The sequence below is a fragment of the Squalius cephalus genome (assembly GCF_949319135.1).
Source record: "Squalius cephalus genome assembly, chromosome: 22".
NCBI classification, from domain to species: Eukaryota; Metazoa; Chordata; class Actinopteri; order Cypriniformes; family Leuciscidae; genus Squalius; species Squalius cephalus.
In genome coordinates this window covers 10,621,872-10,645,716 of record NC_137143.1, presented here as the reverse complement: position 1 = coordinate 10,645,716, position 23,845 = coordinate 10,621,872, and the positions used below count along the sequence as shown (strand labels likewise).

General features: G+C 40.4%; 1 protein-coding gene across 2 annotated transcripts in view; it reads left to right on the top strand.

Moving 5' to 3' along the window:
- ttll7 (tubulin tyrosine ligase-like family, member 7) overlaps positions 1-23,845 on the top strand; it is a 177,777-nt gene that overhangs the window by 77,837 nt on the left and 76,095 nt on the right. For both annotated transcript variants that reach the window (XM_079857474.1, XM_079857473.1), the window contains exon 8: positions 10,093-10,251. In XM_079857474.1, coding sequence (XP_079713600.1) covers positions 10,093-10,251 — 159 coding nt within the window. The remainder of the gene's footprint in view (positions 1-10,092; positions 10,252-23,845) is intronic.

Here is a 23,845-nt window from a genome sequence, read left to right as displayed (position 1 = left end):
ATTACATAGACGACTGGTTGATTCTAGCAGAGTCAGAACAGTTAGCGGTTCGGCATCGAGATGTCGTCCTCGCACATATGCAGAGATTGGGGTTGAGGCTCAACGCCAAGAAGAGTGTGCTATCTCCATTACAGAGGACCACTTTTCTGGGTGTGGTATGGGATTCAGTCACGATGCGAGCCAATCTATCGCCCGTTCGTGTAGCTGCTATCCTGACAGCCATGAAAGAGCTAAAGCTAGGCCAGTCACGCACTGTGAAACAGTTCGAGAGACTGTTAGAGCTAATGGCAGCGACGTCCAACGTGATACCTTTTGGCCTGCTGTACATGAGACCTTTGCAGTGGTGGCTCAGGACCAGAGGGTTCTCTCCGAGGGGAAACCCACTTCGTATGATCAAGGTCACGCGGCGGTGTCTCCGCGCTTTGGTTATATGGAGGAAGCATTGGTTCCTGTCCCAGGGTCCGGTGTTGGGAGCTCTTTGCCATCGAGTTGCAATCTCGACAGATGCTTCCCTCACCTGCTGGGGAGCGGTGATGGAAGGCCGCTCAGCTCAGGGTCTGTGGAGGAGTCATCATCTCTCCTGGCACATAAATTGCCTGGAGATGATGGCCGTCTTCAACGCATTGAGACATTTCCTTCCAGACCTGAGGGATCACCATGTGCTTGTCCGGAAAGACAACACATCGGTGGTCTCTTATATAAATTGTCAGGGGGGTCTGCGTTCGCGTCCACTATGCAAATTGGCACACCAGATCCTCCTATGGTCCCTGGGGAAAATACTCTCTCTGAGGGCAGTGTATATTCCAGGGGGCCAGAATATCGGAGCAGACGTCCTGTCGAGGCAGGAGCTGAGGCCAGGGGACTGGAGACTTCACCCCGAGGTGGTGGAGAAGATATGGGAGTTTTTCGGCAAGGCCGAAGTGGATCTGTTCGCGTCTCAGCATACGACGCACTGTCCACTCTGGTTCTCCCTTACCCACCCAGCCCCCCTGGGGCTGGATGCTATGGTGCAGACGTGGCCGAGGCTACGTCTGTACGCCTTTCCCCCTGTTGCTCTGCTCCCAGGAGTTCTGGAGCGAGTTCGTCAGCACGGAATAAGCCTATTGCTAGTAGCACCACGTTGGCCGAGTCGAATCTGGTTTGCGGACCTGATTCATCTCTTAGACGGTCCTCCCTTGGAGTTACCGATCAGGAGAGACCTTCTGTCTCAGGCCGGGGGCACAATATTCCACCCCCGACCAGAGATTTGGAAACTTTGGGTTTGGCCTCTGAGGGGGCCCAACTCATAGAGAGTGGTCTTTCAACCGGGGTTGTTGAGACCATTCTAAGCTCCAGAGCTCCCGCTACGAGGAAATTGTACTCTTTAAAATGGAGAGTCTTCACTTATTGGTGTCACCAGCGTCAGTGGGACCCAGTTAACTGTTCAGTAAACGCAGTACTGGAGTTTCTGCAGGATCGCTTTTCATCAGGTTTATGTCATTCCACCTTAAAAGTTTACGTGGCAGCCATTGCGGCTTTTCACGTCCCCGTGGGTGGTATATCGTTGGGTCGAGACCCCCTGATTACTCGTTTCCTTCGTGGCACCTTGAGGCTGAGGCCTGCGATACGCACTAGGATGCCGGCTTGGGACTTGGCATTGGTACTAGAGGGCCTATCTGGGGCTCCGTTTGAGCCCTTAGAGTCGGTCTCTGAGAAATTTCTGACCTTTAAGACGGTTTTTCTACTAGCCATTTCGTCCCTCAAAAGAGTCGGAGATCTTCAGGCCCTTTCGGTTTCTCCCACCTGCCTTGAATTCACACCAGGGATGGTCAAGGCATTCCTGTATCCTAAACAGGGTTATGTCCCTAAGGTGCCAACCATTATTCCGAGGCCTATCGTGCTTCAGGCTTTCTGTCCTCCGCCTTTTACTTCTTCGGACCAGGAAAAGCTGAACCTTTTGTGTCCAGTGCGAGCACTGGATACTTATGTTCATCGGTCTTCTCCATGGAGGAAGTCCGATCAATTGTTTGTCTGTTTTGGACCACCCAAGAAGGGTCTGCCTGCCTCTAAGCAGACAGTGAGTAAGTGGATAGTCGAGGCTATTTCTCTTGCCTATGAGTCATCTGGCCAGCCTTGCCCTTTGGAGGTCAGAGCTCATTGCACGAGAGGTATGGCGGCTTCTAAAGCCTTATTATCCGGAGTTTCTCTTCAAGACGTTTGTGATGCGGCGGGCTGGTCCTCTCCGCTCACATTTGTCAGGTTCTATAGCCTGGACCTGGATGCTGCCCCAGGGTCTCAGGTGCTTAGTGCTTAGTGTGTCTTTGACATCAGGCTTACACTCAGGCTTTTGGAATTCTGGCGGTTTGGGTATTCTCGTTCCCAAAGCGTTATCGACGCATCGCGAGTTCCCTCGAAAGGGAACGTCTCAGGTTACGACTGTAACCATAGTTCCCTGAGAAAGGGAACGAGACAATGCGTCGCCCTGCCATACTTCCTGCATTCCTGTGATCGACTTGCTTCGGCAAATTTCGAAGCTAAAGCCGGTTTCACCGGATGCGCTTTTATAGCTTCCTGGTCATGACGTCACCCGCCCGTGACGCGCATTTCATTCATTCCATTGGACTAGTTGACATAGATGCTTCAGACGCATTCACGCCGGGGGCGTTCCCAAAGCGTTATCGACGCATCGTCTCGTTCCCTTTCTCGGGGAACTATGGTTACAGTCGTAACCTGAGACGTTTTTTATTATTACCATGGTTTTTACCACAAATATCATGGATAAAATATGGTTCCTGTATTGGTAACCATGGTACATTTCTGGTCACTGGAGTTTTACTACAAATACAAAAGTCACACTGTAATTATTGTTGTAAAACCATGGTTAATTTGTGTAAAGGCCTGCCAGTGACATGCTGTTGTTGTACCCCCAAAGGTAAAACTTTTGCACATTTTTTGACAGAGATATTAACAACAATTTACAGAACATAACATGATCCATTTGAACTTTTAACTATCAATTTAACCTGTTAAGCTTCACCAGTGCGTCGGCGCACTGAAGCGTTTTTTTATTTATTTAATTCAAAATTACTATCAGATTTAATGTTATACCTTGACAAACTATACATCATTAAAAAGATATAAGACTCAAGTTTCAGTATTTGACCACTATTGTATTCTGAGAAACTCATAGTGACAGTTATGTCTTAATTTGTGTCAGGAGTTATGAAATGAAAAAATGAGTCGATACCTTTAATATGAATTATGCGCGTCAGCCGCTTTCATTCATAAAAAACTCCCGTGCTGTCGTCATGACAGCGATACACAAAACAACGTCCCTCAGGGCTTTAGCTCAAAAATGTGCAGATTTGGAGAAATATTGATAGATTCTTTTAGATTTACATCATATTTCTATAGACAGGAATAATATTTATTGAATTTATACCCAAATGCGTCAATGTAATCTTTATGAGCGTTTGGTATTCTAATTCACAGTGTTTTCAATTCATACCAATAGCCTGAGGGCGCTATATGCACAGTAATATAGTCCATATATGAAACATGAAGAAGAGCCATGATCATGTGACATTCCAGGAAGCCTCGAACACACACAAAGCTACAGAGTTCGCGCTGTAAAATGCAGATACAGATGTTTTGAAGACAATAAACATGATTGCAATGATATCTGATTTGCCTGTGTTCTTCAAGCCATGCCAGGTATTTTCATAATAATATATTATATTTATAATGTAATGCTAATCTATATAGATTTCATCATTGTGCATAATACTATCAAATAATATATTTTCTGTCTGATTTTTTTATCTGAAGCTAAATTAGATCACAGAAGATTATTTAAAACATTCGGCTTGAGTTATAAAGTACGTTTTGAGCATAAACATGGTTTTAATCTCATATATTGTCGTGTATTGATGGTGTGCTAAGCTAACATGCTAGCTAGCCCTAACTGTTAGTCACATGACATGGTCTTGAAAAACATTTAACTAAATACAGAGTTTTGGGCTTATTATCTTCAGATTTTAAACATAAAATGTTTAGACATGTGGCTTTAGCTGTAGTGCATTTCTAGATTGCTCCAGTGCCAACTTCAATTTTATTTTCATGAGGATGTTTCATAAAAAATAATTTCTAATAACTTTACAAAACTTTGAAGCTATTTATAACAATTTTTGTCATTACGACAATAATTAATTCTACATTTACAATAAACTGCCAGGTGTCAGCTTTCAAACGAGATCATACTTGTGCTTTTAGTACAAAGGGTTCATGAACTGTATCTGTTTCAGTTTGGGTATGTCATTTCTGGGGATTTTTCAAAAGTGGCGTTGCAGCTTAACAGGTTAAATAACTGTGTGTACGCACACTTTTACTGGAGTGAGCGAAGTACTCAATTAAACAGAATTATTTAAACTCTGTTTTACATCTGATATACACATTTAGATTTAAATATGCCACTCTCATTCATGGAGTTAAGCACTGAAATAAATAATAAATACATAATTGATGCGCACATGACTCCGTCTAAGCAGATGGCTTAGCAACATAGACAGTTATAATGACAGACACAGAAGAACTCGCTCAGTGATCGAACGGTCCATTGACCGGTTTGAATAAGTCCGTTAACACAGTGACTGTTTTAACAGTAACACTGTTGCTGAATCATAAAAAAAAATCTTACTGACGTCAAACCTTTAAAATGTGTACACTTTTAATTTGTTTATTGTGAAATAACTCTCGAAATAACTGCGTATATTCAGATGAGTAGGAGAAATAGTTGTAACCTACACAATTATTTGCTAACAGTTTATTTTTCAACTTAGAAGCTTATTTTTTATGCACTGAATTTAAAATTACTGGTTAAAAACACACCTTAGGATCTATATTTTTGCTTGAGGATCAATCCTTTCGTTACAACATCAGTATCAATACTTTAGGATCAATCCTCCCATCTCTAACCATTAGCCATATAGCACTGTTACGAACTGCTCCGAGACACGAAGGTTTAGATCCAAATGCAGCTTTATTTGAGGGCAATCCAGAGGCGTAATCCAATGTACAGGCAAGGGTCATACACAGATAGGCAGTCCAAACAAAGAAAACAAACAAACAAACAAAACAGGCAGGGACCAGAGGCAAGAGAGTAATCCAGGGACCAGAGGCAAGAGAGTAATCCAGGGAACAGGGCAAGATATCCAAAAACCAAGAGACAAGAAAACCAAGAGAATGCTCAGAAATGCAGTGTAACACTAAAACAAGACTTCGCGGTGAGTGAATGAATGAACATGGTATAAATAGACAGACTAACAGGATGATGACACAGGTGAATGCAATCAGTGAATGAGGTACAGGTGAATGTGATCAGTGATGATGAGTCCGGGCAGTGAGTATGGGAAATGTAATTTATGAGGAAGTGATCCTAGTCTATTGTGGAGCGCCCTCTGGTGGCTCTCGAGGGCACTCCAGCTGGTTATCGTTACATAGCCCCTCCCCAAAGAGCGGCTTCCAGACGCTCCAAAACTGTCCAGGTGGGAGGTGGCCCGGAGGCGGATCCGGGGGCGGGATGGAGGGCCAGGTCCCTGGAGCGGAAGAGGACCTTGAGACTGCGGTAATACGGGAGACCAGGGCGGAGCAGGCAGTGCAGGCGACCAGGGCGGATCAGGCTGTGCAGGCGGCCAGGGCGGAGCAGGCTGTGCAGGCGGCCAGGCAGGAGACGACCCTTCAGGCGGCCAGGGAGGAGACGACCCTTCAGGCGGCCAGGGAGGCGACCATGGCACAGGAACAGACACCGGCTCAGGAACCGGAACAGACACAGGGACAGGAACAGACACCGGCTCAGAGACAAGAACAGACACCGGAACAGGAACAGGAACAGACACCGGCTCAGGAACAGACACCGGCTCAGGGAAAGGAACAGACACCGGCTGAGGAACAGACACCAGCTGAGGAACAGACACCGGCTGAGCGGCGGCCATCTTGTCCGAAGACACTGGCTCGGCGGAGGCCATCTTGTCCGGAGACACTGGCTCGGCGGAGGCCATCTTGTCCGGAGACACAGGCGTGGAGTCGGCCATCCTGTCCGTAGACACAGGCGTGGAGTCGGCCATCTTGTCCGAAGACACAGGCGTGGAGTCGGCCATCTTGTCCGAAGACACAGGCGTGGAGTCGGCCATCTTGTCCGAAGACACAGGCGTGGAGTCGACCATCTTGTCCGAAGACACAGGCGTGGAGTCGGCCATCTTGTCCGAAGACACAGGCGTGGAGTCGGCCATCTTGTCCGAAGACACAGGCGTGGAGTCGGCCATCTTGTCCAAAGACACAGGCGTGGAGTCGGCCATCTTGTCCAAAGACACAGGCGCAGAAAGAGGAAGAGGAACAGATTCAGGCTCAGGAACAGATTCAGTCTCGGCGGGACAAGACTCTTGACGGGCGGATTTGACGTGAAGCTCAGTCTCTGGATCGGCTGACGTGACGTGAAGCTCAGTCTCTGGGTCGGCAGAAGTGACGTGAAGCTCAGTCTCTGGGTCGGCAGAAGTGACGTGAAGCTCCGTCTCTGGGTCGGCAGAAGTGACGTGAAGCTCCGTCTCTGGGTCGGCAGAAGTGACGTGAAGCTCCGTCTCTGGGTCGGCAGAAGTGACGTGAAGCTCCGTCTCTGGATCAGGATCAGCGTGCTCTGAGCTTGACGGGACCAGCGGTGGCGAGGGCTTGGAGCTGGGTTGGACCAGCGGCGAAGAGGACTCTGAACTGGGCAGGACCAGCGATGAAGAGGGCTCTGAGCTGGGCAGGACCAGCGGCGAAGAGGACTCTGAACTGGGCAGGACCAGCGATGAAGAGGGCTCTGAGCTGGACAGGACCAGGACTGTGAAGTGCAGACGGTGACATGGCGTGCCACGGAAGGAAGCTCTCCAGACATCTGGAGAGTGCCTCTCTCCAATCCAGACCGGAGAGATCGGGGAGCTCCCTCGGGTCGACCTCCTTAGCCCCCAGCCGGTAACACAACTTAATTGCCTCGTCACCCAGAGAGCAAGAGGCAGCGAGAGGAACAAACCCCCAGGTGTACTGGAACAGATCGAGGCTATCCAGGGCCAAGGCCGCGATCTGTCCAGCGAACTCCCGGCTCATGCTGGGAAGATCAGGCGAGATCTGTACTGTTGGATTCCTGGAGGTCATAGCTGCTGGATCTATGTTGGCGAAGTCTTCTGTTACGAACTGCTCCGAGACACGAAGGTTTAGATCCAAATGCAGCTTTATTTGAGGGCAATCCAGAGGCGTAATCCAATGTACAGGCAAGGGTCATACACAGATAGGCAGTCCAAACAAAGAAACAAACAAACAAAACAGGCAGGGACCAGAGGCAAGAGAGTAATCCAGGGACCAGAGGCAAGAGAGTAATCCAGGGAACAGGGCAAGATATCCAAAAACCAAGAGACACGAAAACCAAGAGAATGCTCAGAAATGCAGTGTAACACTAAAACAAGACTTCACGGTGAGTGAATGAATGAACATGGTATAAATAGACTGAGACTAACAGGATGATGACACAGGTGAATGCAATCAGTGAATGAAGTACAGGTGAATGTGATCAGTGATAAGTGATGATGAGTCCGGGCAGTGAGTATGGGAAATGTAGTTTATGAGGAAGTGATCCTAGTCTATTGTGGAGCGCCCTCTGGTGGCTCTCGAGGGCACTCCAGCTGGTTATCGTTACAAGCACATTGGCCCTCATTTATCAAAAGTGCGTACACCAAATTTCCAGCGTACACCTGGCGTACACCCAAAACCACGGTGACTTTGAGATTTATCAATATGGACGTTGGCGTACGGCACGCTCAAATCCTACGCCAGCTCAGGAGGTGGTGTACGCACGTTTTGAGTGCGGGAATGCGCAGAAAAACAATTCCTAACTCCACAAAACGCACTGACAAACTAAAAGATATGATATATTATGACCCACTGTAAAAAAACAACAACATAGTAATTATAAACTTCAGTGTTTATTTTTGTGCAACATGGACTTCAATGTTTAATTTGTGTGATTTTACCAAAGCATTTGATTTGTAGGCATATGTATTCCTTCAGTTGCGAGCCTGTGCGCTTTACCTGACGTTTTAAGCCTTGTTTATACTTTCGCCTGGCTCCGCAGCGTGAGTCTCCGCAGACTGCGCGCGCACCTCCCCAAACGGACGAGGCGTTTATACTCGACGCGCTCGCCGTTGTACTATTCTTTGAAACGATGGTTAGGCCAGGGTTTGCACGGACTGGGTTTAGTAATGAAAGGCTTTCAATGACCAAAAAAATAATTCAGACTGACAAAATAATAAAAATGACATTCTTCTTCTTAAATAATAATAATAATAATAATAATAATACAAATAATAATAATAACGACATTCTTCTTCTAAATAACAATAAGCGTCATAAATAATAAAAATCTAGAAAACAATTTTTCTTTCAAAGTTTCTTTCCACTTCCCTGGTTTCGCTTTCTCTTTCTCAAAGAAGTTCCTCTTCTTTGCCGTCTTCCGTGTGTCCATGGCGTAAAATGAGGGCGTGGGGGGAGCGGAGACTTGAATATATAGGGGCGTGTTATTCAAATGACGATCGTTTTCAGCCGCGGCATTTATCAAGGGCAGGTATTGCGTACACCTGGATTTCAAAGGTACGCACAGCTTCATAAATCAGGCGATGAGAGGAGTGTAAGCATAATCTTACGCCAATATATACGCCCGTTTCTACGCAAGAATGATAAATGAGGGCCATTGTGCTTGGACTTAATGAAGATCTTCAGATCTTATAGATCTTCTTTTTGCAACTCATTTTAAGCTAACACAATTAGAGCCTTTCACAAAGGTCATGCTTTTTCATCTATTTTTCATGTGCTATTTTTTAATTATCTATGTAAACTTGCACTAGATGGACAGTTGCAGTGTATTTCACTTACTTTTTAGCTTTTTGCACCACTAGCAATGTCTTTTTAAGGCACTGTGTCAAGTTAAAAGAAGTTCTACAAATTATGCATATGATGTCATCGCTTCACACACGTCAGAAGACATGGCTCACTCAGATTTTTATCCACATTCCCATTAATGGGTTTAATTTCATATCGCAATGCATATCACAACCCTGATGATAAGCTTATCGAGATTTGCAGTATTTTTCAGAATTCGATAGATCATGCAGCTCTACTTTTAATCAGCCTCCTGGCTCAGGTTTCTCAATTGGATCAAATGTTCCTTTCAAAAAGGAATCTGTTTCTTGTCAGTGTGTTACCAGTGTGACAGCTCTGCCCTTATCTTTCCCCTGCTTCTGTTTGCACTGCCTCTTTCTGCTTGCTGCCCACTTCTCTCTTTTGATCTAATTGTAATTCTTCCATCTTTTAAATTGAGAGCTCATCCACTCACTGCACGTCTGCATCTGTTGACTCCTTTGCCAAGCATTCTGAAGTGTCACAATTTACCCAGCATGCGCCTTCTCTGTAACCCATTCTTTCTTCACAAGTTGTTCTATTTTATTGAAGTAATTCTCAGTTGTAGAAGTCGGTCAGAAGGCACTACTGATAACTAATAACTAATCTAGCTGAGGACACACACACACACACACAATTCCTTCTGTTCCCTGTGGAGGATGCACGCTGGGATCTAACCTGCTTCTCCGGAACTGCACGTTTGGGGTCTGCGGGACGCTCAGCAAACGTCCCGCCGGTTATCTGCCCCTCATACTTCAAGACAGGCTCTGTTTAATCATGCAGGGAGACCGCCGGCCTGCCAGACCTCTGATAAGCGAGTACAGGAGCTGATACAGGCCGTCTGTTCCTGTCTTCCTACGATCTGCCCCTGTCTTCCCGTAGTGTGCTGTCAGTCTTTGACCTATCATGTCTCTTCAGGGAGCTGGGATGTTAATGAGTCCCTCATACGGGCTGTTTGCACATGCACATGAGATTTCACGAGCATGTCCTCACCGAAAGATGTCACAATGTAATGCATATATTGCGATTAGTGCAATTCAATTCACAAACTTCCACCTTTGAATGTACTGTTTGGAGTTAAGTTTGTTGTGTCGTCTTTTATAAAGAAAGCGTGTTTTGTGCATGTGTTCGCAGGAGCTGGTGGTGAAGACCCTGATAGTGGCCGAGCCACACGTCCTCCACGCCTACCGTATGTGCCGCCCTGGACAGCCACCAGGGAGCGCCAGCGTCTGCTTCGAGGTGCTGGGTTTTGACATAATCCTCGACCGCAAGCTCAAGCCCTGGCTGCTAGAGGTCTGTTCTCACCTTCTCTCCTCAATCAGTACACTTTTTGATCCCACTTATGCTGATATACAGTATACACTCCACATTTGAGTGCCCTCACCTGTTAGAAGCCAACATGATGGAGGAAAAATCTAATGTTTATACCACCATGAGACTTGAGTCTTTTTTTTTTTTTTTTACCTCTTTTTTATTTTTATTTTATTCTTATTTTATTCTTATTATTATTTACATTTATAGGGTCATCTAACAGTGCTGTAATTTTTCACATCGTGTCTTTAGTAAATCCTGACAGTAGTTTTTTAATACCAAAAAAGAGTTTGCGCTGGTGCCAGCTTTTACTAAATCTGGCCCAAAACGTATTATTACGTTTATAAAAAAAAATGCTGTCGTTTTTACTGAAAAGAAAAACGCAAACAAACAAAACAAAACTGCCAGCTGTGGTTGCCTGAATAATTCAGTTAAAATACTGTAAAAATGTAAACATGTTTATTGAACAACCTGTAAATTCTATAGTTTAGAACTGCAATTTACAAAAAATAAAATAAAAATTAAACCGGTAAATCCAACAGCCCTTTTCTGCTGAAGTAGCAAGGCCACCAGCCTTTTTCACGAGCCGAAGTAAATACTAATATATAGAAGAACAGTGTCATGCACACAAATTCAAAACACCATTATGGTAACATACATGACACTAAAATAATGCAATAAACATATATTTAATAACATAGAACCCTAATGTACATAACTGAAAATAAAAAAAACTAAGAAGAAACATAAGCTGCTTTTCCACCGTCAGGCTGAACGGTTCTAAGAATGGTGAGGAACGGTTCCAGGTGTATTTCCACTTGAGCATAGTTCCATAGTTCAGCACGGCACCTTTACCAACCGTTCTCGGCCTGGAATTCTCGGCACGGTTGGCTAAACCATGCTGGTAGAATGCGTGTAGTGAAATCACAACTCAGGATTGGTCACTTGTCTGTTGCTTGGCTACCAGTTTCTCTGTAGCTGGCTAACAGCTCTATTTGAGCGATGTAAACACAAATGAATAATACAATTTAAAGAAATATCTGATCATCCTCCATAACAAAGTCGCTATTTACATCTTATATCGTCTGTTAACTCTTGCGTTAAGGGAATGACTGATGCATTTGTATTACTTTCAAAAGAGCTCCGTTATTAGCCCTACAGTGGAAAATAAAACCATATCCGTACCGGCTGGCCTGGATCGGCACAGAATGGGAAAGCAAAGAGAAGGGTTTGGCCCGATGGTGGAAAAGCGGCTATTATTAATAGAATTTAAGAAAACATCAAATGTGAAGTGTTACACAGGAAATTCCGGGAATGTTTATGGCTTTTCATTGTAAATTATAAGATGATTTGTTCCTTTTTACCTAAAAAATTGTGCATTTAACAGTATTTTACTGTAAAATTACACAAAATGTCTATTCGAGTTTTTCCTCGTATATAGTTCAGCTCCATAAACAGGTTTTTTCTGTCACATTTTTACAGTCTTTTACTATTAAAATTACAAACATTTTTTACAGTGATAGTTTTACGTTAGTGGGTTGCTAAGCTCATAAAAATACAATCAAACTATTTTTTTTTTTTTAAATCAATGCTTTTCAGTATTTAATGCAATCTACCATCTTGGATTAATTTTTTTTTTCACTGAGGTCATTGTATTGCATTCACAGATTGCCTAATTCATGAAGGACACATGCAAAGTACAATGTTTCTGCTTATCTTTTGGAACTTTGTTTCACAATGGTTGCATGCTGACGCCTAAAAATTCAGTCTAGGTAGGCAGCTTAATAGGTTTTTAACAAAGATATAGAGTGGAATGATTGCCAAATGATGCCCATTTTAATTTTGTGGAAATGGGTATATGATAGATTCACCTCGATTTTGCTAAAGATGTTGGGTTTTGCGTCCTTTTGTTCAACTTTTAACAATTTAAGGCAAAATGTTCCATGTAATTCAGCTAAACAAGGGACTCCCACTGAAAGATGAATCTAAAGAGGCAGTTGTTTGTGTGTTTGAAAACAGTTGGTTCCTTAGATTCTGGGGTTTGGCTTTTTTTTTGTTCTGTTTCTCATTTTCATTTCCTTTTGCTGTGGTGTTCTGTAATGTCGGATGACAGTCATCTAAACAACATTTCCCAGCCGTTCCCAGCATGGACATCTTTGAACTCGACAATCATAAAAGGATTGTGCTGACTATACCACTTCACCATGTGTTTGTCATGGTTATTGCTTAACCATTTAGCAACTATATTTTTTAGTGAATTGTAGAGGACGCCAAACATTCACAACCCAGTTGGCATTTAAATGCTTATTCATGGTTGAATCGACGTCATTGATAAAGGTTGAATCACTGCTGAATTTTGTTTTGATTGTGCAAGAAAAATCTTTGTTGTCGTTGTTTCAACTATCTTGTTAAATTATCAGTGTTGAATTATGTGTATTTTCTTAACCTTTTTTAAAACCATTTTGTAACGGGTAGTCTGAGTTCTGTTCTGTTTGGGGTGGGTTTTGTGTTTTATTTCAGTGTCTCTGTTTTCAGTCATTCTCCTGTGTTCATCAGTAACCTTCATTTCTCATTTTTTGATTAGTTTGGTCAGGAGTTTCTTGTTTCGTTAATCAGTTTGTTCAGTGTATTTAACGCTTTCCTCGGTCAGTCCTTCCTTGGTCAGTCCTCATCGTGCTTCTACCGTCTGTTCTGTTCCTTGTTTCTAAAGAAGAGTGTTTTGTTTTGTTGAATAAATCTGATAGTGCTGCAAGTAGATCCATCTTTTCACCTTATCGCAACCTACACATGACACATTTAGCATTATTCATTCAAAAAATTGGGTAACACTTTACAATAAGCTTCCTTTATTAAACATTAGTTAATGTATTAACTAACATGAACTAACAATGAGCAATACATTTATTACTGTTTTTGTTAATCTTTGTTAATGTTAGTTAATACAAATAAAGCTGTTCATTGTTTGTTCATGTTAGTTCACAGTGCATTAACTAATGCTAACAAAATTTTAATAAAGTATTAGTAAATGTTGAAATTAACATTAACAAAGTTGAACAAATGCTGTATAAGTGCAGTTCATTATTAGTTAATGTTAACTAATGTAGTTAACTAATGAACCTTATTGTAAAGTGTTACCAAAAATTGTTTTACGTTTAATTAACAACTGCCGGCTGGGAAGACCTATATCAAGGTGGATATTTCAATTTTTTAGAGCTGTCAATCGAAGCTTTAATAAGTTAAAATATTCTTTGTTTTGTTTCCATATCATTGAACAATAAGCTGACCTACAGTCCACAGCAATCCATTCTTGAAATCAAATTTACCAGTTTGTTTGACGTAAACATAGAGGCAGTTTGCAAAAGACATAAGCTGTTTACATTTTTTGTGTTTTGTCTGCAATATTTTCCCATGACTTCTTTGGCTGTTAGGACGCATCATACTGGCATGGTTTTAAGACAGAGACGGAGTGTTTCTAGCTGTCTGAGTGCATGGACGTGTCCTATGTGAACGATTCTTCACTCATTTTGCACTGCCTGCCCACAGTAAGGGTGATTTTGATGATGAATGTTGACTGCAGTCTGGCAAAAGGTGGTACTTCCTATGTTATGGAATGCACAAACTGGTCAAGACACATTAAAACCTTGATTTTTGAAAAGCAGATTTCATATATTTGATTGTTCTAACTATGTTATATTGGCAGCCCTACACATTTTTGAGTGCTTTTGACTTGAGAAAAGGCTGCCTTTAACATCTAAAGTGAGGTTCCTGCACAACAGCAAGGATAAATGCTTAAATAGCAGCGTATTCAGGACTGACGTTCAGCATAAACACAGGGCTGAGTTTGCTTACACCAGAGCAAGAGCAGACTCTCTCTCCTCTTTCCTCCGTTTGACAGACACGCTGCCGAAATGTAGGTCAGGACTGTGAGTTAAGACGGTTAGGATGCAGGAATGCTGGCACTCTTACATGTGGGCTAATGTGCCTTTTGCTAACCCAGAAGTTCCATGTCAGGTTTTCTGGATCACCCACACTTTTGTGTTTCAGTTAGAACATGACCTAAATCTTTTAACCCAAACTTCTGGCTCCAGCTTCCATCTTACTAACCAATTCTAGAATGTAAAATGCCTTGGGATGATTATTATTATTATTATTATTAATTTTTTTTTTTTTTTTTGCCATTGGTTAAATTCTCTGAAGAATTGTATATTTTATTAGAAACATTTTATTTTGGGGCTTTTTGCCTTTTTTTAAATTTTTTATTGGACAGACGCACCAAAGAGGGAATTTTATCAAGGGATTGGAATCACACTGCAGGCTGGATTCAAACCGACGACTCCCATGTGAGCACCACTTTATGGCACATTGTGTTTACTGCTTGGCCACGGCTCTGAAAGAAAAGTAAATCTTTTTTAGGGAAGTTTGTTTTTCATGGACTTTCATTTTTGGACTTTTTGCCACTTTTTTAAATGGGACATTAGAGAGGAGATATTATTAAGGTAATAGGATCAGTTTGCATTAAAATTTAATAGGTGTAACAATATATCATGTCACAATATATCACACTACAAAAATGCAACAATATGTTTTGTGGATAGTGACAGCATATTTCAACCAAAATAAAAATTACTGTGTGAGACATTTAGTTCACAGAGTTTTAGTGTCAGTACTAAATTAAACTACTGTTGAATATGATGTATACTAATGCAATGGGTTAATATGTGTTGGTTCTGAGAATGCCAAATGTCATATGTTACCAGTAAAAAGTATGATTTAATATATTTCATATATTTAATATATTTAATCAGTGACAGAGTGCAAGAATATTCATCTAAAATAATTCTGTATTTACAGCTTCAGAATCATGAATATTCTGGTGTCACCATTGTCCTGTGCATTGGATTATCAGCACCAAGCCTATTCATTTACATCCACAATGTAATACCAAACTTTGCATTTTAATCAACAGTATTTATTAACAGTAATTAACCTTTTATCATATGTCTTGGAGCATCACAATACTATCGTATCGTGAGTTCAGTATCGTGATATGTATCGAATCGTGACATGAGGGTATCGTTTTTTAGGGCGAGCCGTTTAGTAAGTTTGTTATGTGGTATTTTCCTTTTTTTAAATTTTAACTTTTGCCACTTTTTATTGACATAAACATTTTATTTTTGTGGAACTGGATCACGTTGCAGGCTTTATTTGAACTCGTATGTCTCGTATGAGCACCGTAGCTCAATGCACGTGTGCTAACTGCTAGGCCACGGGCCCAGAGAAAAGTGATTTTTTTTTTTTGGTTTGTTTGTTGTTGTTTTAAGTGTTGCAGGTGTTAGGAATCTCTCGTGTTGAGTGACGGTCGTTCCCCGGCAGTTCTCCGGCGCTGTTCGTGTCTCTTTGCAGGTTTTGGGAGAGAACAAACTCTGGCGGTAGATTCAGTCGTTCAGCCCCAGTGATAATGATCCCTCAGTGCTACTAGCAGCCGCCACAAACTCCCATCAATTAACATCCCACAAGCTCCTCACTGAGGGGGAAAAAAAGCTGTTTCTTTTTCACGCTACATTTACCGAGCGAACATTTATTTCCGATTTCGAGTGATTAGTCAAGACACATATCCACACTGCAGCATCTGACGGAGAGAGGCAGGAGGTGTGATTTTCTGCTGTCTGTTCTCTTATGAAAGTTTCAAAGCTTTAGTGGATAAATATTGGCAATTGTCCGCTGCGGTATTCTTTCAACTTCCTCCATCGTCCTCGGTTTAATTTCAAGTTTTGATGGCTTATTCTTATCAGATATTCTATAAAATTTATTTCTTTGACGCAGAAATTGATTGATCTACAATTATAATTTATTCAGGTTTCAGTACATATGCGGGTCTTCTGGTTCTTTTATCAAGACAATTTACTGTCTGCTGCAGTGGCAACAAAAAAGTAAAATGTAACCTCTTACTTTGACAGAGAAATGTCATATTCTCCTTTTCTTCATCACTTATCAGCTGTTTTTCATTTTTTATGTTCAGTTTATTTTCCCTCTGCAAATGAGGCTGAAATGCCATCTGGGGTTTTATAATACCTTCAAACTGACAGCTCTCGCTCTCTCTCTCTCTCTCTCTCTCTCGCTCTCTCTCTCGCTCTCTCTCTCGCTCTCTCTCTCTCTCTCTCTCTCACACATCTTACTGAGAGCTCTAAAACTTGTGTTTTTAATGGACCCCAGCTCAAATAAACATTATGATACATTCATTGACAATCAACGCTCGATTTTCAACAAAACACTAACTCAGACACACTCAAATAACACAATTTCTCTAGAGCACACACTGGATAAATTAACACTTAACACGCATATAAACGGACACTGTTATACAAATACATTTCAAAATTAACACACTAATGCACACACAAATACACCAAACATTTTTAAAGCCACACATAAACACAAAAACAAGGCTTTTCAAACCGGGAGACCCACAGGGTAAATACAAGCCTATTTTTTTAAATTAGTTTTGAAAATGAAGTGAATTGAAACTTTTTTTCAGGTTTATACATTTAACTGTACTCTTATAGTGGGCAGAAAAAAAATATAAACTTATTGCAATACAAAGTAAATATTTCCAGATACAATTTAAATTGTTTTCAGTACAGTGAAAATATAAACTCTAATTATTTATTTAGGCTTAATCAAATCACACTTTTTTTTTCTCACACAACATAAATGGGTCTTTAAACAATACACAATTTTTTTTTTATAAAATACAATTTTTACTTTTTACTTTATTTTTATAACGTTTTCGAAAAATGCAGCTCACTTCTGGGTACAAGTTAAAATATGGCTAAGTAGGCACACACATACAATCATCACACAACATTAAAATAATGTAAACACACATCATAGGAATGCTAACATATACGCTCCAACATAAACCTAAATCAAAAACACACAAACGCGTACGCACTCACACACAACACACATCGCTAAAACAACTCAATCACACTCAAACAACACTCAACTACAGCGACTAAATGGATCTAACATTTCACCAATACATATGCGCCTTCAAAAACACACATTGGCTAAATAAACACTTAAAGCACACATTTGCACACACACACACACACACACACACACACACACACACACACACACACACACACACACACACACACACACACACACACACACAGCTGCAGCACTTTAGCTCTGGCCAAACAGCTAATTTTCTGAGGCTTTTGTACTGATTTTATCTTCTCTGCGGGTTTTATTCTCCTTCCATTGACATTCAAAACATTTGAGCCATTGATACGAGCAGGAACACAAACATGGAAACCAGAGAAACCTCACTCTCTTTAACTCGCCTCACATCATCCGCTAGACGTGGTGAGGCACCATTGTCCACGTCTTCACCAGAGCGCATCATTAACATGTTAATCTGGGTGCTGCTCATTCGCAGGGCTGCTGGGAAGGTCCGTCCACTCCACAGGTCAGACAGAAGCATCTGAGGGACTTGAATAGACATTAGTCAAATGCTGTGGTGCGACATTGATATCACCCCCCCCCCCCATCTCTGTCTTTCCCCCCCTCTTTTCTTTCCAGAAACTGCTCACACTGGAGCTGTTAAGCTGGCATGACGAATAATGCAAAGGCACAGAGAGAGAGAGAGTGAGAGAGAGTGAGAGTCATGGCTTCTCAATTCACTTCTTTCAATGAGTAGTCTAGTGTCTGGATGGTTTTGACAGCATTGCTGTTCCAAAACTTAGCGAGCTGCCTACCTAGAAAGCATTTTAGGGCAACATATTAGGTGCGCTCCCGACAAGACAGCTGTTTTAAAAGGTAAGTGGCAACATTATGCTGCCTTCTACTTGGGCACAGTTTAGTGCAGCATTGCATGTATTTTTCAGAAGGCAATCCCACAATGCATTGCGACAAGCACATTAAGCTTTATATCATGTATTATCATGATATATTACATGTGTTGCGATATATTAAATGTTGCATATATAGTACATACTGCTTTACATGCATATACATTATTATCATATAAAGCAATACATGCTACATTACAGATCATGTGTGATTGTCTGTATCGTTGCAAAATGTAAACTGTATTTTGCACAGCTCCCTCTCTATATAAAGTTGGTTATATATTATAGTGTTTAAAACTTCGCTGAAAAGTCATTCAAAATTTTACTTCCATAAGATGGAAAATATTGTGAAATATATTGCAAAACATGTGAAAATTTTTTAGGGCATGACCATTGGTCATTTAGCAGAATGTAAAAAAATTTAGTTTGATAGGTTGTAGGGGAGGCTCTGAAAAAAATCCAAAAAAGAAAGTTTGAACAACAGCTATTACATTTTGATTAAAAAATAAAAAATAAAAATAAAAAAATAAATCTATTTGGAATTGAATTTCTAGAATTAAACCTGAAACGAAAATAATCGCATAATAAAAATGTGCAAGGAAACTTAACTGAAATGATTCATCCGTTTCTGAAACTGAAATGCTGCATTTTTATATTTTCAGAAAACATCACATAGTATGTTTTATAAGCTGTTTTCCTCATGAGGACCAAAAAATGTCCCCCCAAGGACAAGAATGTTGGATATTGCCATCTTTGTGGTTAGAATTTGTCCCCATAATGTTGGGTATACCAGGACCACACACACACACACACACGCACGCATGCACGCACGCACACATACGCACACATACGCACACACACACACACACACACACAGAGATATGTGTCCATTTTCATTAAAGGGATTCTTCACCTCTGGGAAGATGAATGTGTATTTAAAATAGGTCATTTATGTAGAAGAAATGTGAAGACATTTTTTAATTTGGAGCTTTCTAGACTGAGAAAAGCCAGAAAATGTATTTTTGGCTTATGTGGATGAAAGACAACAACTCCCAGAATGCACTTAATTCGCTGCCCTAGGAGGCCACGCCTACCGGTAAGACAGCGCAGTTGAAAACAAGTCTAGGCTACCAGTGAGTCTCTGTGACGAGTCTGCCTGGGATTTCGGTATCGCCCAAAATGTCCGGGATTCGGCTTTTGCGTTCTACAGTCGCCATTCATTATGTTTACTGTGGTGAGCAGGACGAGGCTGACGGTCGCGGGAGAACGGCGCGAGGCCGGTGGCGTCATTACTGAGACGCGCCGGTCTCGCAACGGAGGTGCGGGAATTTTCATAGCAATGTTTAAAACGCACATCAACCATCACTTGTTTAGCGTTCATGTAAACACTACATTCAGATTCACCGATCGGAATGAATTCAGTTAGATTGAAACATGAGGTGTGCATGTAAACAATGAATGGCGACCGCAGAAAGCAAACGCCGAATCCCGGACATTTTGAACGATCCTCGCCCGCCGGACATGTCTGGGAAAAGGAGGATGGTTACCCACACTTACTCAGCTTTCTCCTACAATTCAGCTTTCTCCACAGAACAAGAGCCTGCTAGCTTAGCTTCCAAAGAAAGACGGCTGACTGTGTGTACATTCTGTGAGTGAGATCCCACCCTCCTATGGGCGGGCTGAAAACATGCGGAACAACGCCATCTACTGGCTGTAGGCTTTAGCCTCTGGCCAGAAAATCCTCAGATGACGCAAAATGACGATTTTTGCGTCATCGGAGGATTTTTTCCAGACAAAAAATACATAAATCTCTCCTCTCAGGGGGATATGAGGGTGGAAAGCATGGTAATTCGAAAATACTACAGGTTTTCTACTAATACAAAGCTTAATGCTAAATCCTGAAGTATCCCTTTAACACAAATGCACTAGCAGTGATCTTGACCAATTTTCTGTTCTATCTCTCTGATTCCGGGTGGGTTCAATGTGCAGAGACTGTATCTGCAATAAGGACAGAGTAGGAACAAAAAAATAAATAAAACAAACTGACTTTATTTTGTGTTTGGCTCTCGTGAAGGTTGTGTACTTGACGCTGTTGGTTTTCTGACAATCATTAGAGAAGCAGCAAGCATCCGGGGACAGGAAGTGCTTGTCAAGTGTTTGCCAAGCGCAGGTCAAGTAGAGCTTTAAGAGCTCATCCGCACACCCTAGATGGTCCAAAGCACACATTTTATATGCTCCTCTTACTACTTTTCTTAACATGACTTAAAAGTGTTTTTTTAAGTCATGCGATAATAATGTACAGGATATTCCAGACCCATATGCTGTTCATTCTTTATTTATTTTTTTACCAGGTTAAAAAACTCATTGAGATTAAAATCTCTTTTACATGAGTAACCTGTCCAAGATAGCAGCTACAATAACATAGACATACAAATACACATCAAAAACACAATCAAGGATCACAACAGCAATTTACCAAAGGATAAAACACATAATCAGTTAAAAGTAACTTAAACTCATTTAGTGATGGAAGCACAGTCAGCTTTAAGATGTTTTGTAAATTATTCCAAGCAGATTATATTTATATTACATTTAATATTATATTTAAAGCCTTTTTTTCCTAGCTCTGTTTGAACCTGAGGAACCTTAAGATATAACAAATCATTAGAATGGAGATTGTAGCAAACATTTGTTTTACAAATAAGATGGAATTAGACCACAAATAGACTTATAAATAAAACAATACCAGTTAAAACATCTTCAAGTATACAAAGATGGCAACTCAGCTTTATCATATAAAGTGCAATGATGTGCTTGATAACCATAACCAGTATTGAAATGTAAAGCGCTGTATAATAGATAATAATATAATAGACTGTATAATTTTTTTTTATTTTTTAAATAATGTAGCCTACTGGGGCATTCATATAAAGCAGATCTCCATAATCCAATAGTGGTAAAAAGGTGGTAAACTGTTATTTTATTGGAACACAAAAGTGGAATTTTTTAATAGAACTGTCACACAGCTCTTATCATAGAACTGTAAGGAGTTTCCTGTTTTGCGATAGCTTTGTATGAGAAACACAGACTTTAAATTCTCTACATTATGGATGCTTTAAAAAAATACTGTATATACTTTTTAGAGATGGACAGTGGTGGATACTATGAATTATTTCAATTTTGTGTTCCATAAAAAAACAAAAACTTTAGCTATGCTGGTCAGGCCATTTTGAGGATAGCAGAGTTTTTTTTTTTTTTTAAGAACATAAAAAATTTAAGAAGAACCTTAAAAACACTTGGTTTATTTGGTGGTTTAAAAATATTTTTAAATTTCACCAGATGCTTTCATTTTTTAAGCACTACGAATTTGGTTTTACGCATTAGGAATTCATGCATAAAACAGAATTTTACAACTGCCATCGTTCTTAAGATTTCTCACTGGATGATCATAAATTATGCAAGACATGTGTTATGAGATGTCTGCTTTTGCCATATATGTATCCACACATATCCAGCACATTCGCTGTAGGGTTAATTTGATTTTCCTTGCAATAATTAGCCATCACATTTCTCTATTTAATTTGTATGCCTTTAATTAAGTCATAAAAGTGGTTCAGTGAGTGGAAACTCTAGGTGGCAGTGTTGCTCTGGAGTTCTGCTCTTTTCAAATTTATTAAAACAAAAAAAAATATTCCAGTGATCTATTCATCAGTCTATATAAGGGAAAGCTAAACTACTTAGCTTTTTTAATGTAAATACTTTTTAAATGAAGTAGTATCCTTTATAAATTCAATCTTTCTTTCACTTGAGTGTTTGTTTTGTATGACAGTCAGTGTGTGTTTGGGAATTTCTGAAAGGGGATCAGGTCAGTGGCTGGCCCTGAACACGCACCGAAACACTGACTGGGTTTCGCTGTTGGAAGCAGCCTCTCCAAATGTGACAAAAGAACAAAACAGTGATTGATAAGGATGTGAAATGTGATCCGCACGTCTCTCTGCAGCTGCTCCATTAGCAGAACTCAGATCAGAATTCCTGCATGTACAGCACGCAGAGAATTTGAGCAAGGGTTGTTTTTGTTTATCCTGATGTTGTTTATCCTGCATGCATGGGATGGCACATTCGGTACTGCTGCATAGTAATTCATTGTATGCTTTGCATCATTTCAAATATCATATTGTTATTTATAACTATTATCAAAATTTCCAGTTCTATCCCAGAGATTTATAGTGCACCATTCATAAATGTACTGTTTATTTTCTAATATATATATATATATATATATATATATATATATATATATATATATATATAAAAAAATAATGAAGTTTAGATGTGTTTAAGAATGTAATATACAATACGAAGGCAAATATTTAAAATCTAAGTAAACTTAATTTAAATTAATAGTATGCACTGAAATGATTGCACAGTGAAATGATAATCCACTCTCTGTGGTTTCTTGGATTACTGTCAGGGCATGAATATACCAAAACTTTGAGGAAAGTTACTTTTAGAATCTGAGTAATTTTTTTTAAATTTATTTAACTTCAACAAACCTTTGAATGTAATCGCAAAATCTGTGACACTTGAGGACATGTGTATTGTGTTTTAAAGATGATGCGTGCCATTTTTTTTTTCTCTGTTAATAAAATAGAAAACTGATGTAAAAGAGGCAACTGTAAGTATGCCATCCAGTATCTCTTAAAAGTGTAAACAGCCCAACACAGCAGTGTTGGCTTATACAGTGTTTATGGGACTATGCCTGACCAATAGCATTGCATCCTGAAATGAGGAGGCAAAGTCCTCACAGGTGTTTATTTTAAATAAATCAAATGTAAATTCATGTCCCAGTTACACTTAATGCTGCCACATTACTTTAAATTACATCAAAAAAAAATAAAAAAATAAAAAAAGAAAGAAAGAAAGAAACCAAATACAAATCTATTTTGTATTTTTACATTACATAATTAAATCAAGTAAATCACATCAAGTTAGTGTTTTAAGCATTTTTACATTAATTCCAAAATAATAAAAACAATATAACCTTTTGAGCAGTACGGTCCCCTATATGGGATTTTTATTTCTGTGCCCCTGAGATTTGTGTGCCCCGCTGATTTAGAATGTTCAGTGATAAACCATATATTTTATTTTATTAACTGATGTTCAGCTGTTCTTTTTAATACTCTATTTTTGGATCATCAGTCATCATGCTCCGCAAACACTGGTCACAGACACAAAGATGTATCTTTAATTTGCTCATTTTGATTGTTCACTAAAAAACACACAGTCATCATTTTTTCAGGCCATTTCAAGTTTGATTTTGATTTGACATAAGGTGGTGATATCTGAGCTGTTTATTTACTTTGTAATTAGTCTTCCCATTAACGGCATAATTTTGCTCATTCAGGCTGATTCGCGAACATGGAACAATCACGATTAACAAGAGGCGGGATTTATCTTGTGAACTAATCATAGCCAATCACATCATAGCGTGAATGAGACATTGCCTCCTTTCACGTGACTTTCCCCCATTCATTCTCAATTACCCCCCACCAAACCAACCACACGCTTTACGGGGTCTGTTAAAAGTCAAATGGGCTCAGGGGAGGCAAGAGAAATACGGCATCCCGCTATAAATGTACCTGCTGGTGTCGCTGTTGGACACTGTTTTTTGGGACACTATTTTTGGACATTGTTTTATTTTTGTAATATGGATTATT